This window comes from Podarcis muralis, chromosome 14 (genome assembly GCF_964188315.1).
Source record: "Podarcis muralis chromosome 14, rPodMur119.hap1.1, whole genome shotgun sequence".
Lineage (NCBI taxonomy): Eukaryota > Metazoa > Chordata > Lepidosauria > Squamata > Lacertidae > Podarcis > Podarcis muralis.
The window spans coordinates 9,377,731-9,390,217 of record NC_135668.1 but is presented as its reverse complement, the minus strand read 5'-3'; the positions used below and the strand labels follow the sequence as shown (position 1 = coordinate 9,390,217).

Below are 12,487 nucleotides of genomic sequence, written 5' to 3'. Positions count from 1 at the left end.
TTAAATTATTATTGTGGTATATAAATCTTGCCACCTGCCATTTTTGCAACATCTGTACATATTCCCTTTTTTCGGCTGCATCCATCCACCTTAGGTAAGAGGACAAGAAGAGCCTGGTGGATCAGGCCAATGGGCTCATCTAGTCCAGCATCCTGTTCTTACTGGTATTCAGAAGCAATACTGCCTCTAACCATCTTGTGGGAGTGAGTTCCACAGTTTAACAATGTGCTACGTGAATAAGAAATTTCTGCTCTCTTTCCTGAATCTTACAACATTCAGCTTCAATGGATGTTCATGAGTTAATTGTAAAGGTAAAGGTACCCCTGCCCGTACGGGCCGGTCTTGACAGACTCTGGGGTTGTGCGCCCATCTCACTTAAGAGGCCAGGGGCCAGCGCTGTCCGGAGACACTTCCGGGTCACGTGGCCAGTGTGACAAGCTGCATCTGGCGAGCCAGCGCAGCACACGGAACGCCGTTTACCTTCCCGCCAGTAAGCGGTCCCTATTTATCTACTTGCACCCGGGGGTGCTTTTGAACTGCTAGGTTGGCAGGCGCTGGGACCGAGCAGCGGGAGCGCACCCCGCCGCGGGGATTCGAACCGCCGACCTTTCGATCGGCAAGCCCTAGGCGCTGAGGCTTTTACCCACAGCGCCACCCGCTCTACATCTATTTTATACATGCCATGCATACAGTAATTTTATAGACTTCTATAATGTCACCTTGCCGACAAAGGTCCGTATAGTTCAGGGGTCAGCAACCTTTTTCAGCTGTTCCTCAGACCTTGTGGGGGGCCAGACTATATATATATTTTTTTTGGGGGGGGAGGAACAAATTCCTATGCCCCACAAATAACCAGAGTTGCATTTTAAGTAAAAGCACACATTCTACTCATGTAAAAACACACTGATTCCTGGACTGTCCGTGGACCAGATTGAGAAGGTCCACAGGCCTTAGGTTGCCTACCCCGGTACAGTTAAAGCTATGGTTTTCCCAGGAGTGATGTATGGAAGTGAGAGCTGGACCATAAAGAAAGCTGATTGCCAAAGAATTGATGCTTTTGAATTATGGTGCTGGAGGAGACTCTTGAGAGTCCCATGGACTGCAAGAAGATCAAACCTCTCCATTCTGAAGGAAATCAGCCCTGAGTGCTCACTGGAAGGACAGATCCTGAAGCTGAGGCTCCAATACTTTGGCCACCTCATGAGAAGAGAAGACTCCCTGGAAAAGACCCTGATGTTGGGAAAGATGGAGGGCACAAGGAGAAGGGGACGACAGAGGACGAGATGGTTGGATAGTGTTCTCGAAGCCACAAACATGAGTTTGACCAAACTGCGGGAGGCAGTGGAAGACAGGAGTGCCTGGTGTGCTCTGGTCCATGGGGTCACAAAGAGTTGGACACAACTAAACAATAACAACAAATCATGTCACCCTTTACAGTGGTACCTCGGGTTAAGTACTTAATTCATTCCGGAGGTCCGTACTTAACCTGAAACTGTTCTTAACCTGAGGTACCACTTTAGCTAATGGGGCCTCCTGCTGCTGCCGCGCCGCCGAAGCACTATTTCTGTTCTCATCCTGAAGCAAAGTTCTTAACCCGAGGTAATATTTCTGGGTTAGCAGATCTGTAACCTGAAGTGTATGTAACCCGAGGTACCACTGTAGCTGCTTTTTCTCTAAACTAAGAAGTCTCAAACGTTGCAACCTTTCCTCAAAGGGAGCCCCATCACAGCACCTCTGTGCTATCAATTATTATTATTATTATTATTATTATTATTATTATTATTATTATTATTATTATTATGCTATTATTATGCCACAGGTTCTGAACAGGTATCAGGCTTTATCTGAACCTGTGGAACATTAATAATAAAAATAATAAAAATAATAATAAAAAAAACATCTTGCACTCTGGCCCTGGTTCAATTGTTATTTTGTTGCCGCAGCCGCGCTTCTCCCATTTCTCGGAACTGGCCTGCCTTCCAAGCAACGGAAACTGAAAGTAAAATACAGTATACAAAAAAATAAAAATCATCGAGCGGCGGGAGTGCGCATGTGCTGGAAAGTCCCCGGGGCCTTTCAGCCAGCTTGCGCTGAGACATCTCCCCGGCTACTAGTGATGCGTGATCTGTGCGTTATTGTGATTGGTCAGCGAGGAGCGATTTCTGGGCGTGAAGTTCCCTCGGCCGAGTTCTGCCGTCTCAGTCGCCGAGTTTCGAGACTCTGAATACGACGCTGCGAGTCACCTTTTGCCATGGCGAAGGCTCTCATGCTCCCGTGCTTGGCGCTCGTGCTCCTGGTCGGTATCCTGGAGGCAACTCCAAGTAAGTAAGGCTGTGTTTCAGCCCGCCCAACCCTTTCCTTCGGCTCTCTTCCAGGGGTAGACCTCGCGAGCGGGTTAAGAGGCGCGCGTTCTCACGAGTAGCTTGACACGGGTTACCTCTCCCTGTGCCCAGTGGCCCAAACTTTAGCACCGTGAAACTCGCTGGGTTTTAATTATATACGCGGTGGCCGCGTATGTAGCATTGCACTGCTAAAGAATTAAAAGATCCATAGTGGCCGACGTGGAATATGTCAAGCAGGCTTTAGCCTAAGAAACCTTGTGCTATCCTGAATTTGTTAAACCGCAATTCTAAGTGTGTTTACTCTGAAATAAGGATGGTGACCTTGGCGAACAAACCTAATTACGCTTCCCCCCCTAAGTCCCACTGTGGTCCTACTCCTGTATAGGTTTTCCGCCTGAGCTTTTAAAGGTGCTACAGTGTTCCTTAGTGTTTGTGATCCTAAACATCATATTAAGCAAGCGCTTCGAACACAACTGGGTTTTTCATAGAATCCAAGAGTTAGAAGAGACCCTGAGGATCATCTAGTCTAACCCCCTTATGGGGATCGAACCTACAACCTGCATATGCCTGTATACCTAAGTACTGTATGTTTTTCCCCTAACCAACTGAGCTATGTTGTTTTACTTCTGAGTAAACACGTATAGGTTGTGTTGTTTTAGTTCATCCTGTTGGGTAATTGGGGTGATTAAAAGAGTTAAGAGTGCCTCCTTGATTATTTTTGGGGTTTTTGTGGGGGGCCTAATCCGTGTTTTGCTGAAGCTGATGGGGCAGAAGGAAGCAGCTGACCTGAGTGAGCCAGTAGAAAACAACAAAGGCTTATGATGGCTTCCCTGCATCTGAGAAACATTTCGTCTTCCTTTGTGCTTCTAACTTCTTAAAACATCGTTGGTTCTTTTGTCACACTTCCGGCCCAAACCACAAGTGCGGGGCTCCCAGCAAATGCTGTCTTAGCACTAGAATGCAAAATGGGAGATGACTCGAGAAGAGGGATCTGTTGAGTAGGGATTTTTGGGAGCTCAAGGTACCTTCTGTTTCCAATGAGACAGTAACATCCTGATAGAAGGGACACTTTTTGTTATGTGGTGCCGTCTTTGTAAGCTAAGCTTGAAGTGCTTCCTTCCCCGCGGCCTCCTCCCTTTACTGCAGACTAGAGGATTTTACAGCTGTTAAACTCAAGAGAATAGAATTTCTAAAATGTGAATTTAGGCAGTTTACAGGTAAATTCATGCGCGCGCACACACACACACACACCACAATCATTTTGTGGGGAAGGGAGAGTTCATATTCACTATCTCCCTAGGGGAAAGAAAAGGGGTATTTAAGCTAGCTAACACCCACCTCCCCCCAAAGCTGCTGCCCTCTGTGCCCAATCTCGCCCCCACATAGTGACAGCACCTACATGATGCTCTCTTCCCCCAGCGATATTCCTCAGGAGAAGGAAGCCCACATGTGCTAACCCTTGTTTTGGGGGCCATTTCAATTCCCCCTACCGCTTTCCTGAAAATCTCCTTCCCGTTTTGGGTTTCCAGCGCATGTATGCGCAAAGGGTCAGCTTTAGAACTTTTGGGGGTCAAAAATGAGGTACCAGTACTTTTATGTTGATAAAAGTGTCATGGGTGCCATCACAAAATGGCGGCTGTGGGTGAAAAAAGAAAGAGAGAGAGAGAGTTTGCCATACTCTGCACCAGTGAGTACTGTCATAAAAAAAACCTTGATAAGCTTGTGTTGAAAGCTGGAAATGCTGCCAGGGCAATAGTGGAAAACTTAAAAAGAGGCTCACAGGGCCAAGCTACACAAGTCTCAGGAAGTGTGCCACAAGATCTCCCAGTGCTTTCATTTTTACATAAAAGCAGCCAGTGCAGGAGTGCTTTAGATTGAGGCTCTGGCCTGACATTGTTTTCCCATCCCATCACCCCTCTGAAGCCTCTGCCATAAAGAACACACCTTGGTGTTTATTTCCACTGTAGAGCTAATGGCAGTTTGAGGAGAGGACACTTGGACCAGAAAACACCCCCCTTAGTCACTGCTGCTTTGATGAAACTTGAGCACACCCGCAGCTGCTTTTATGTCAAAATAATGGTGGGTTGCATCTAACAGCGCTAAGTAACTTGTTCTGGTAGAGCAAAGATTAAGGGTACATCCGCACCTCAGTTTGCACCACCGCTTCCCCCCCGGGGAAACCTGACCTTTAGTATCAAACTGGAACAAATGGCAGTCGAGTTTTCTGCAGGTCACGGTTTATTTGGATTTGGCACTAAAGAGTGGAAGTGGGAAGGCAGCGAGGCAAAGGAAAAACTGCTCGGATCTGTGCTTTATAGGCATGGGACAAGTGGAAGTGTGCTTAAGTGCTTATGGATATGAACTAAATCTGTTATGTGGGTTGCTTCAAGCCTCTGCAGTGGATTTGGGAAGGGTGTGCCATAGTGTGGGAATGGAGGGGAAGTTGTGCAAGTGTAAATCCCTGCACTAATGGACCAAGTTCCTGGATACTACTTCCTGGTCCACTTTTGCCTCAGAGTAGATGGACAATTAGAAATCTTGTCCCTAAAATTGTCCTTCTACTCAGCAGTTGAAGCCGTTGTCTGAAAATGAAGGGTGGGTGATCCATTGCACTTTGCGGCCCAGGGTTGAGGACGGGATGTGTCTTAATCCTTGCCGCAAACTGCTTTGCCTTTTGAGTTTCCAGATGTGTAAAACATTCATCTGGAACACTGGGGGGGGGGGAGTGAAAAGCAGTGGCACGGAGGTGGCCAGCAGGGAAGGAGTTAAACACACACCAGAATGTTCCTTTAATATCAAACACATAAACAGTGGAGACTTACATTTATATCTGCTACTTCTTCTGCGGTGGAACTCAAGGTGGCGTATTAACATATACCGTATTTTTTGCTCTATAAGACTCACTTTTCCCCTCCTAAAAAGTAAGGGGAAATGTGTGTGTGTCTTATGGAGTGAATGCAGGCTGCCAGAATGCAGAAGCCAGAACAGCAAGAGGGATTGCTGCTTTCACTGTGCAGCGATCCCTCTTGCTGTTCTGGCTTCTGAGATTCAGAATATTTTTTTTCTTGTTTTCCTCCTCCAAAAACTAGGTGCGTCTTGTGGTCTGGTGCGTCTTATAGAGCGAAAAATACGGTAATTTATCCATTGCCCCTTGCTGGCTCATTTCCAGGGACTTTCTGACTAGTCATTGGCCTTTGACCAGTTCTGTTTTCATTACTATCACATGCAGCTAGACAAGCAAGTGAAATGGCGTCTTGGTCTTTTATGAGTGCAGATCAAATGTTGCTTTCACTTTTTATTTCCCTTTTCTCCTAGTTACGTACGCAGCAATCTTCTGGGTTTTCAGGCCCGGAACCTACCTTTAGGACGTCTTTAGTTTAACCCCAAAACATGCATTTGGGGACCCCCTCTTTTTATTGTATATTAGTACACTGGTAGAGTGCTGTTGTGAACCACCTTTACATTAGGCTGCAACCCAGTAGGGGGAGATGAATGGCATAGAGCAGGAATAGGAAACTTGTGGCCCTCCGTGTGTAGTGATCCAGGTTGATTGGAGTTGTAGTCCAACAAAATGTAGAGGACCACAGATTTCACAGTTCTGGAGAAGGGCGGCAGGGCAGTTCTGCTTTGCATGCTGAACGTTCTACATTCAATGCATGGCACCTCCAGGACAGGTAAGGCTAGAAAGACACTTGTATGTATCCACAGAAAGTCAAATACAGTGGTACCTCAGGTGAAGTACTTAATTCGTTCCGGAGGTCTGTTCTTAACCTGAAACTGTTCTTAACCTGAAGCACCACTTTAGCTAATGGGGCCTCCTGCTGCTGCCCTGCCGCACTGCCGGAGCACGATTTCTGTTCTTATCCTGAAGCAAAGTTCTTAACCTGAAGCACTATTTCTGGGTTAGCGGAGTCTGTAACCTGAAGCGTATGTAACCTGAGGTACCACTGTACATGGCAGGGGACAGCAAATCACAGGAGCAGGCACCAGCAAAAAAATCACTATGCGGGGAAATCCGTTAAGCCAGCCAGTGACTCTGCTTCTCCACCCTTCTTTCAAACATAGTGATAAATTGTTAAACCGTGATGTTTAGATGTTGAAAACCAGGTATTACCTTGGACTAGTGGGCTCCTGTTTTATGTGTATGTAGCAAAATGGGCACATGGGCTATTTCAGTCTCTGGCAGTACAGTGGTACCTCAGGTTAAGAACTTAATTCGTTCTGGAGGTCCATTCTTAACCTGAAACTGTTCTTAACCTGAAGCACCACTTTAGCTAATGGGGCCTCTTGCCGCTGCCGCACAATTTCTGTTCTCATTCTGAAGCAAAGTTCTTAACCTGAGGTACTATTTCTGGGTTAGCGGAGTCTGTGACCTTGAAGCGTCTGTAACCCGAGGTACCACTGTATACATGCAGCTTCTTGTATGGAAGCAATGTTCAGGTAGGAAATTTATCTCCTAGGTTGGATATAGCCCTTGAGTGCACAGCTAATAAAGCATGGCAGATGATAACCTGTATCCCTAAACCTTGCCTTTTTTACCTCTTTCACCCATTCCTACAGGAACTCCCAACGTACAAGTTTATTCCCGCTATCCTGTGGAGAAGGGCAAAGAAAACATTGTGAATTGCTACGTGGACAACTTCCACCCTCCCAAAATCAACATCACAATTGAGAAGGGTGGGAAGCCACTTGAAGATGTGAAACAGTCTGACCTTTCTTTTGATAAAACCTGGGCCTTCAATCGCCTTGTCTATGCCAAGGTCACTCCAGATGGGGAAGATGTTGCCTGCAGAGTGGAACACAGCACCCTTGTTGAACCAAAAGTTGTCAAATGGGGTGAGTATCTGCCACTGTGGTCTTCTTTCTCTTCCCTTTCTTTTTCTTGTCAAGTCTTGAAACATGAACAGCTGTGCTCTGCCATCTGTAGTCCCTCCAGAAAACACCTATCTTCAGATGACGTTCACAGGCTAAGATTTGCATCTGTACGTTGCTACAAGTAGTCATGAACGCCTAGTCATCCGTTGTAAGAGCAGTAGACATTCATTGACCATAATCTTTCAGCAAGTTGCAAGAAATCTGTAGGTGCTTCATATTAACACTGTCCTAAAATATTGGACCAATTTATGTCCGAGAGACGCTTATCTTGTTTTCTTCTTCTACAGATCAAGAGTAATAACCAAATGACCCCTCAGCAGGAAAGGTAAGACAAAAATGATTATTATTTAATTTAATCGTCACTTTTTACAAAAGTGCAGTTATTTTACAAAAATAACTAATGAATGATAATGTGATTTTTTATTTATTTAAAGAAATACCTTTCCTTTCTCATAAGGGACAAATCGATCAATTTTGTGTTGGACTAGTTATAAACTGTGGGTGAAAACAGATATAATATGAAAAGGAACTTGCACCTAATTCTTCAGCCATATCTTTTACTCCCAGTTGCAATTACTGTGATGGATGTAGCTGGCAGCGAATCGATCTTTGGTTTGGCCCACCATCTGCCCCACTTCACTATTCCAGTGGGCTTTTTGCCTTTATTTGTATTTTTAAAAATTGAATTGCCATCCAGTCATTTATTTGTCAGAGGGGGTTGGTTGGTTGGTCTGAATTGAGGAAATATGGAAGCTTTTTCAGATGGCCAAACTGCTCTAGAGATTGAGGGTAGGTGGGTTTGTGACATCTGAGGTACTAGCCAATCAGTGCCATGTAATGCCAGATTCTCCACAAATTTGCAAGACCAGTTTTTTTCCAGAACTCTGCCTTCGAGTGTCTTACTATAACATAGCTTTACCCCTTGTGATGATACTTTGTGGAGAAATCAAAGACTATTGTTGCCCCCTTTCCTCACATTGTTTAAAAATATGTCTTTATAGTGCGTGAGGGGGTATTGTATTGCTTTTGAATCTGTTTTTAGCTGTTCCATTACTGTACGTCACCTTGAAACTCTCATGAAAGGTGATTCATAAATTAATAAAATAGTTCTATTCAGCTAGCTTATACTCAAGAGTGGACCCATTCAAATTCATGGAGCAAAGTTAGCCGTAGCTATTTCATTGTAGCTACTCTGAGTTAAATAAAAAGCTGAATACAACACATTTTAATATATAATAATTATTTCAAAATGCTGGGGGTTCAAAAGCTTAACTTTAGGTGGGGGGCACAAGGCTTCTTCAGTGCTTCCATGTTAGGCATTTATAGTGTAATCCTAACCATGTATACTCAGAAGTAACTCCTGTTGAATTCAGTGGGACTTACTCTCAGGTAAAGAGTTCAGATTGGAGCCTTAGTGTGGAATTGCTGTGCTTTGTTCCCTTCATACAAGGCATCCACACACCAAAAGCACCCAGTCTGTTTTGTATTTTCCCCATGACTCTTTTTCTCAAAGGGCCTAAAGCCCAACTTTTTTCAGAAGGAACAGAAGAGTAGCACAATATTCTTCAGTGCAGATGCCCTTTGGGCCACTCTTCTGACTTTTATTCAAGAGTCAGTCTTGGACGTATATCAGGAAACTGAATCTATCACAGCTCAGCACACATTTGTTAGAACTTTTACTGTGGGTGCCACCTTGCTTTTGTGGGTGGTTTCTCCCCCAAAGGAATTGCTTATTGCTAAAATATTTTTTTCTGGTTACAATCATAAGGAAAGAAAGACTGTAGAATGCTGTGAGAATCTGAAATCTGCTGGGCAGTGTAAATGAGAACGTGGGAAGCCCTCAGAGCCCCAAACCTCTCTCTTAACTTCTGATGTGCTGGGCGAACCCTCAAGTCTTTTAATCAGCATTCAGGTCAGGGGGAGCAGCCACTGTGATGAATATCCTATTGAACATATTATACCCCCGTGGGGTATAATGCAAAACTGATTAGTGAGTCATCCCATTGGTGCATCTAGCTTAGCATCATTTACACTGACTGCCAGCTCTCTAGGGGTCTTCCCCCAGCCCTGCCAGGAAATGTCTGGGGTTGAACCTGGGGAATTCTGCATGCAAAGCAGGATGGCTATGACCCTATCCCCCCCAACCATATGTACTCCTCTTTACTGTCCTCCCCATCCTGACACACCACCGGTTGTACACAGCTAGTTTTCCCTTGCATCTCATGCTCTCCCGCTCAACCTTGATCTTTTCTCAGGGAGAGGCACAATATAACTGCCTCTACTGCTGCCCTCTCTCCCTCCTCCTCAGCCACATTTCCTGTTTATGCAATAGGAGGAAGGAGGAGGTTGGCAGGCAGCCATTTTGTTGCACTTGCCGCAGCACATAATTTTCAGCCTGCCTATGTATACTAATAATAATAATAAATTAATAATAATTTTATTATGTATATCCGGCCCATCTAGCTGAGTTTCCCCAGCCACTCTGGGTGGCTTACGGCACATAAAAAATGGTAAAACATTAGACGTTAAAAAATTCCCAATACAGGGTTGCCTTCAGATGTCTTCTAAAAGTCAGATAGTTGTATATTTCCTTGACATCTGATGGGAGGGCGTTCCACAGGGCGGGCGCCACTACCGAGAAGGCCCTCTGCCTGGTTCCCTGTAACTTCACTTCTCCCAGTGAGTTGGGTTGGGCATGCTACAACATGGATGACAGTACCAACCAAATCCTTTCAGTGTTGATTTTAAATGATTTCTTTAAAAATAGCTTTTTGGTCACTGGCAACTGTATTGATAAATGACCAGAAACTGTTGGTGGGTGTTTTTTTGGGTGGGGTGGGGGATGCGGCGGCAGCAAACTATTTTAAAAAAATCAGCATTGGTGGATTATAACGTCATAATACGAATGATATTTTACTGTTATGGTGTGGTAACATAACACTACAGTCATACTTCGTGTTGCGTTTGCTTCTTGATACATTTTTTCAGGTTGTGTCCAGCGGCGACCTGGAAGTACCGGAAAGGGTTACTTCCGGGTTTTGCCACTTGCGCATGCGCAGATGCGCAAAATGACGTTATGCGCACGCCGCAGACGCGGTGAATTGCGACCCGCACAGACGCGGGTTGTGTTCTGCTCATGTTGCGGACGGGAGTCCGGAACTATATATACAGTTCCACACAGATGACTCTTAGCAGTAAGGAACAGACTGGTTTTTAAAAATGAATGCAAACCATAAAATGTACCCACCACAAGGGTTATATTGAATGTGTGCTGAACTTCCTATGGCCCCATCTACAACCACTGTGTCATTCCCTTGGGGGGAGGCGGTATATGAAACCTAGCATTTCCCACTGTGTAAAAAGGCCACTCCTTGTAGTTTGCGACAGAAGAGCAAAGCAGCCTTGCCCCACAGTCATACAAAAAGGCATGATACGAAGGGAACAGGAAAACAAATACATGCAAGGATGAACTTCTCCCCTAAAGTCCAACACCGTTTTTATTTTATTATTTCATGTATATCCCACCTCCCTCCCCCCACCCAAGGAACGCGAGGTAACATGCATGCTTCTCTGCCTCTGCTCCCATTTTATCCTCAGTCCTATGAGGTAGTTTAGGCTGGGATGATGATGATGATAATAATAATAATAATTTATTGTTTATACCCCACCTGTCTGGCTGGGTTTCCCCAGCCTCTCTGGGCAGCTCCCAACAGAATATTAAAAACACGATAAAAAACCAAACATTAAAAACTTCCCTAAACAGGGCTGTCTTCAGATGTGTTCTAAAAGTCAGATACCTGCTTATTTCCTTGACATCTGATGGGAGGGCGTTCCACAGGGCGGGCGCCACCACCGAGAAGGCCCTCTGCAACCTCACTTTTTACAGTGAGGGAACTGCCAGAAGGCCCATGCCTAGCCCAATCTCACCCAGCAAGGCTCTTGGCTGATTTGGGAATTCGAACCCTGAACTGCCAGACCCTAGTCCAACACTCTAGCCACTACACCACATGCTCCCCAACCCTTCTGAAATCAGTATTGCTGCCTATATTGGGGTGGAGGGGAGGGGCTTGAGACTAAGAGAGGGGGGTGTGTGACTTGGTCAAGGCCACTCAGTGAGTTCCTGATGAACCAAGAGATTTCTGGATTTGCAGCTCAGCCCCTAGCCAGCTCTCCCAATATTTCTCACTGTTCAAAGTGCACTTCTATATATCTCTTCTGCTTTCCCTTGCCACTAACAGGCAAGATTAGGTTGCAATAATGAAGCTCAAGACCACATTGAGGTTAATTGTAGTTTGGCAGCATTTGATTTTTTCCCCACATGAGTCAGTATAAAAGTTGGTTTTATGTTTTTTCTCTCCAGGTCCAAAGAGCCTGAATTTTTATTGCTCCTTGAACATTCTTCCGGCGCTGTTCCTGCTTTTCTACTGATTTTATAGCTTTCTGGATAGTTTTCCATCATGAACCGCATACATCAAGACCTGCTGATGGGCCGTGCTTGCGACTTTGAAGTGTATGATGTGGGCTTTCATATATGTGTGTCCACTGTAGGCAGACAATTGAAGATGGCCTCGGAAATCTGATCAGTCATGCATTTATTGTAACATTCAGTGATTTGCAGTGTGGCTTCATAAAAAAAAAAAAAGTAACCTTCTGTTGATTTTTCAAATACTTCTATCAGCAAAATCTTCCAGGATTTAAAAAAAAAAAATTCTTTATTGATTAAAAACTTACATATCTGTACAAACATATGCTATCTCTTTACATATGAAGAAAAAGAAAATGATGTAGAAAATTTCTAAAGGAACGAAAAAGAGGAAAAAATAAAGAAATAGATACGAAGTCAAAAGAGTAAAAGACAAGACAACATTATTTACACGCAATAAAAGTGTTCATCGACACAATCCTTCCCATCCTTCTCATTATACTGTAGGAATTTGAATCTTTCCAAAAAGAAGCAAGTAGAAAGGCTTCTGGGTTGCATCATGTACTAGTTGTACTTTGAATAGAGCCATTAAAGTTATTGGACTTTAGTAACTTTGGTCCATTAATTTCAGTGGGTCTACTCTGAGTATTCTATATATTTCACACTTTTGACTACGAATTAGTTTCTCATTTGGCCTGTCTGGAATGTAACTTGTAATGCTATTAGTATTGGCATTTATTAAATTCTTAATAAAGTACTTCTACCAAAATTTCCTTTTGTAACAGTTGGTGGTCTTGATTTATTGGTTTTCCAGGGCATGCCCACACATGTTTACTCATAAGTAAGT

The 12,487-nt window shown here is 44.4% G+C and overlaps 1 protein-coding gene across 1 annotated transcript; it reads left to right on the top strand.

Annotated features, from left to right (window-relative positions):
• The first annotated feature begins 2,165 nt into the window (after positions 1-2,165).
• Positions 2,166-12,407, top strand: B2M (beta-2-microglobulin). Its single transcript, XM_028706284.2, has 4 exons — positions 2,166-2,321; positions 6,903-7,178; positions 7,505-7,542; positions 11,578-12,407. Exons 1-3 carry the CDS (start codon positions 2,252-2,254, stop codon positions 7,513-7,515), a joined length of 357 nt encoding a protein of 118 aa, XP_028562117.2. The 5' UTR covers positions 2,166-2,251; the 3' UTR covers positions 7,516-7,542; positions 11,578-12,407.
• Positions 12,408-12,487: the final 80 nt, after the last annotated feature.

Excerpts from the sequence above, each read along its gene's own strand:
- B2M (XM_028706284.2), top strand. The coding sequence starts at position 2,252 with ATGGCGAAGGCTCTCATGCTCCCGTGCTTGGCGCTCGTGCTCCTGGTC. Across the intron at positions 2,322-6,902 it reads TATCCTGGAGGCAACTCCAA|GAACTCCCAACGTACAAGTT; the intron begins GTAAGTAAGGCT and ends CCATTCCTACAG.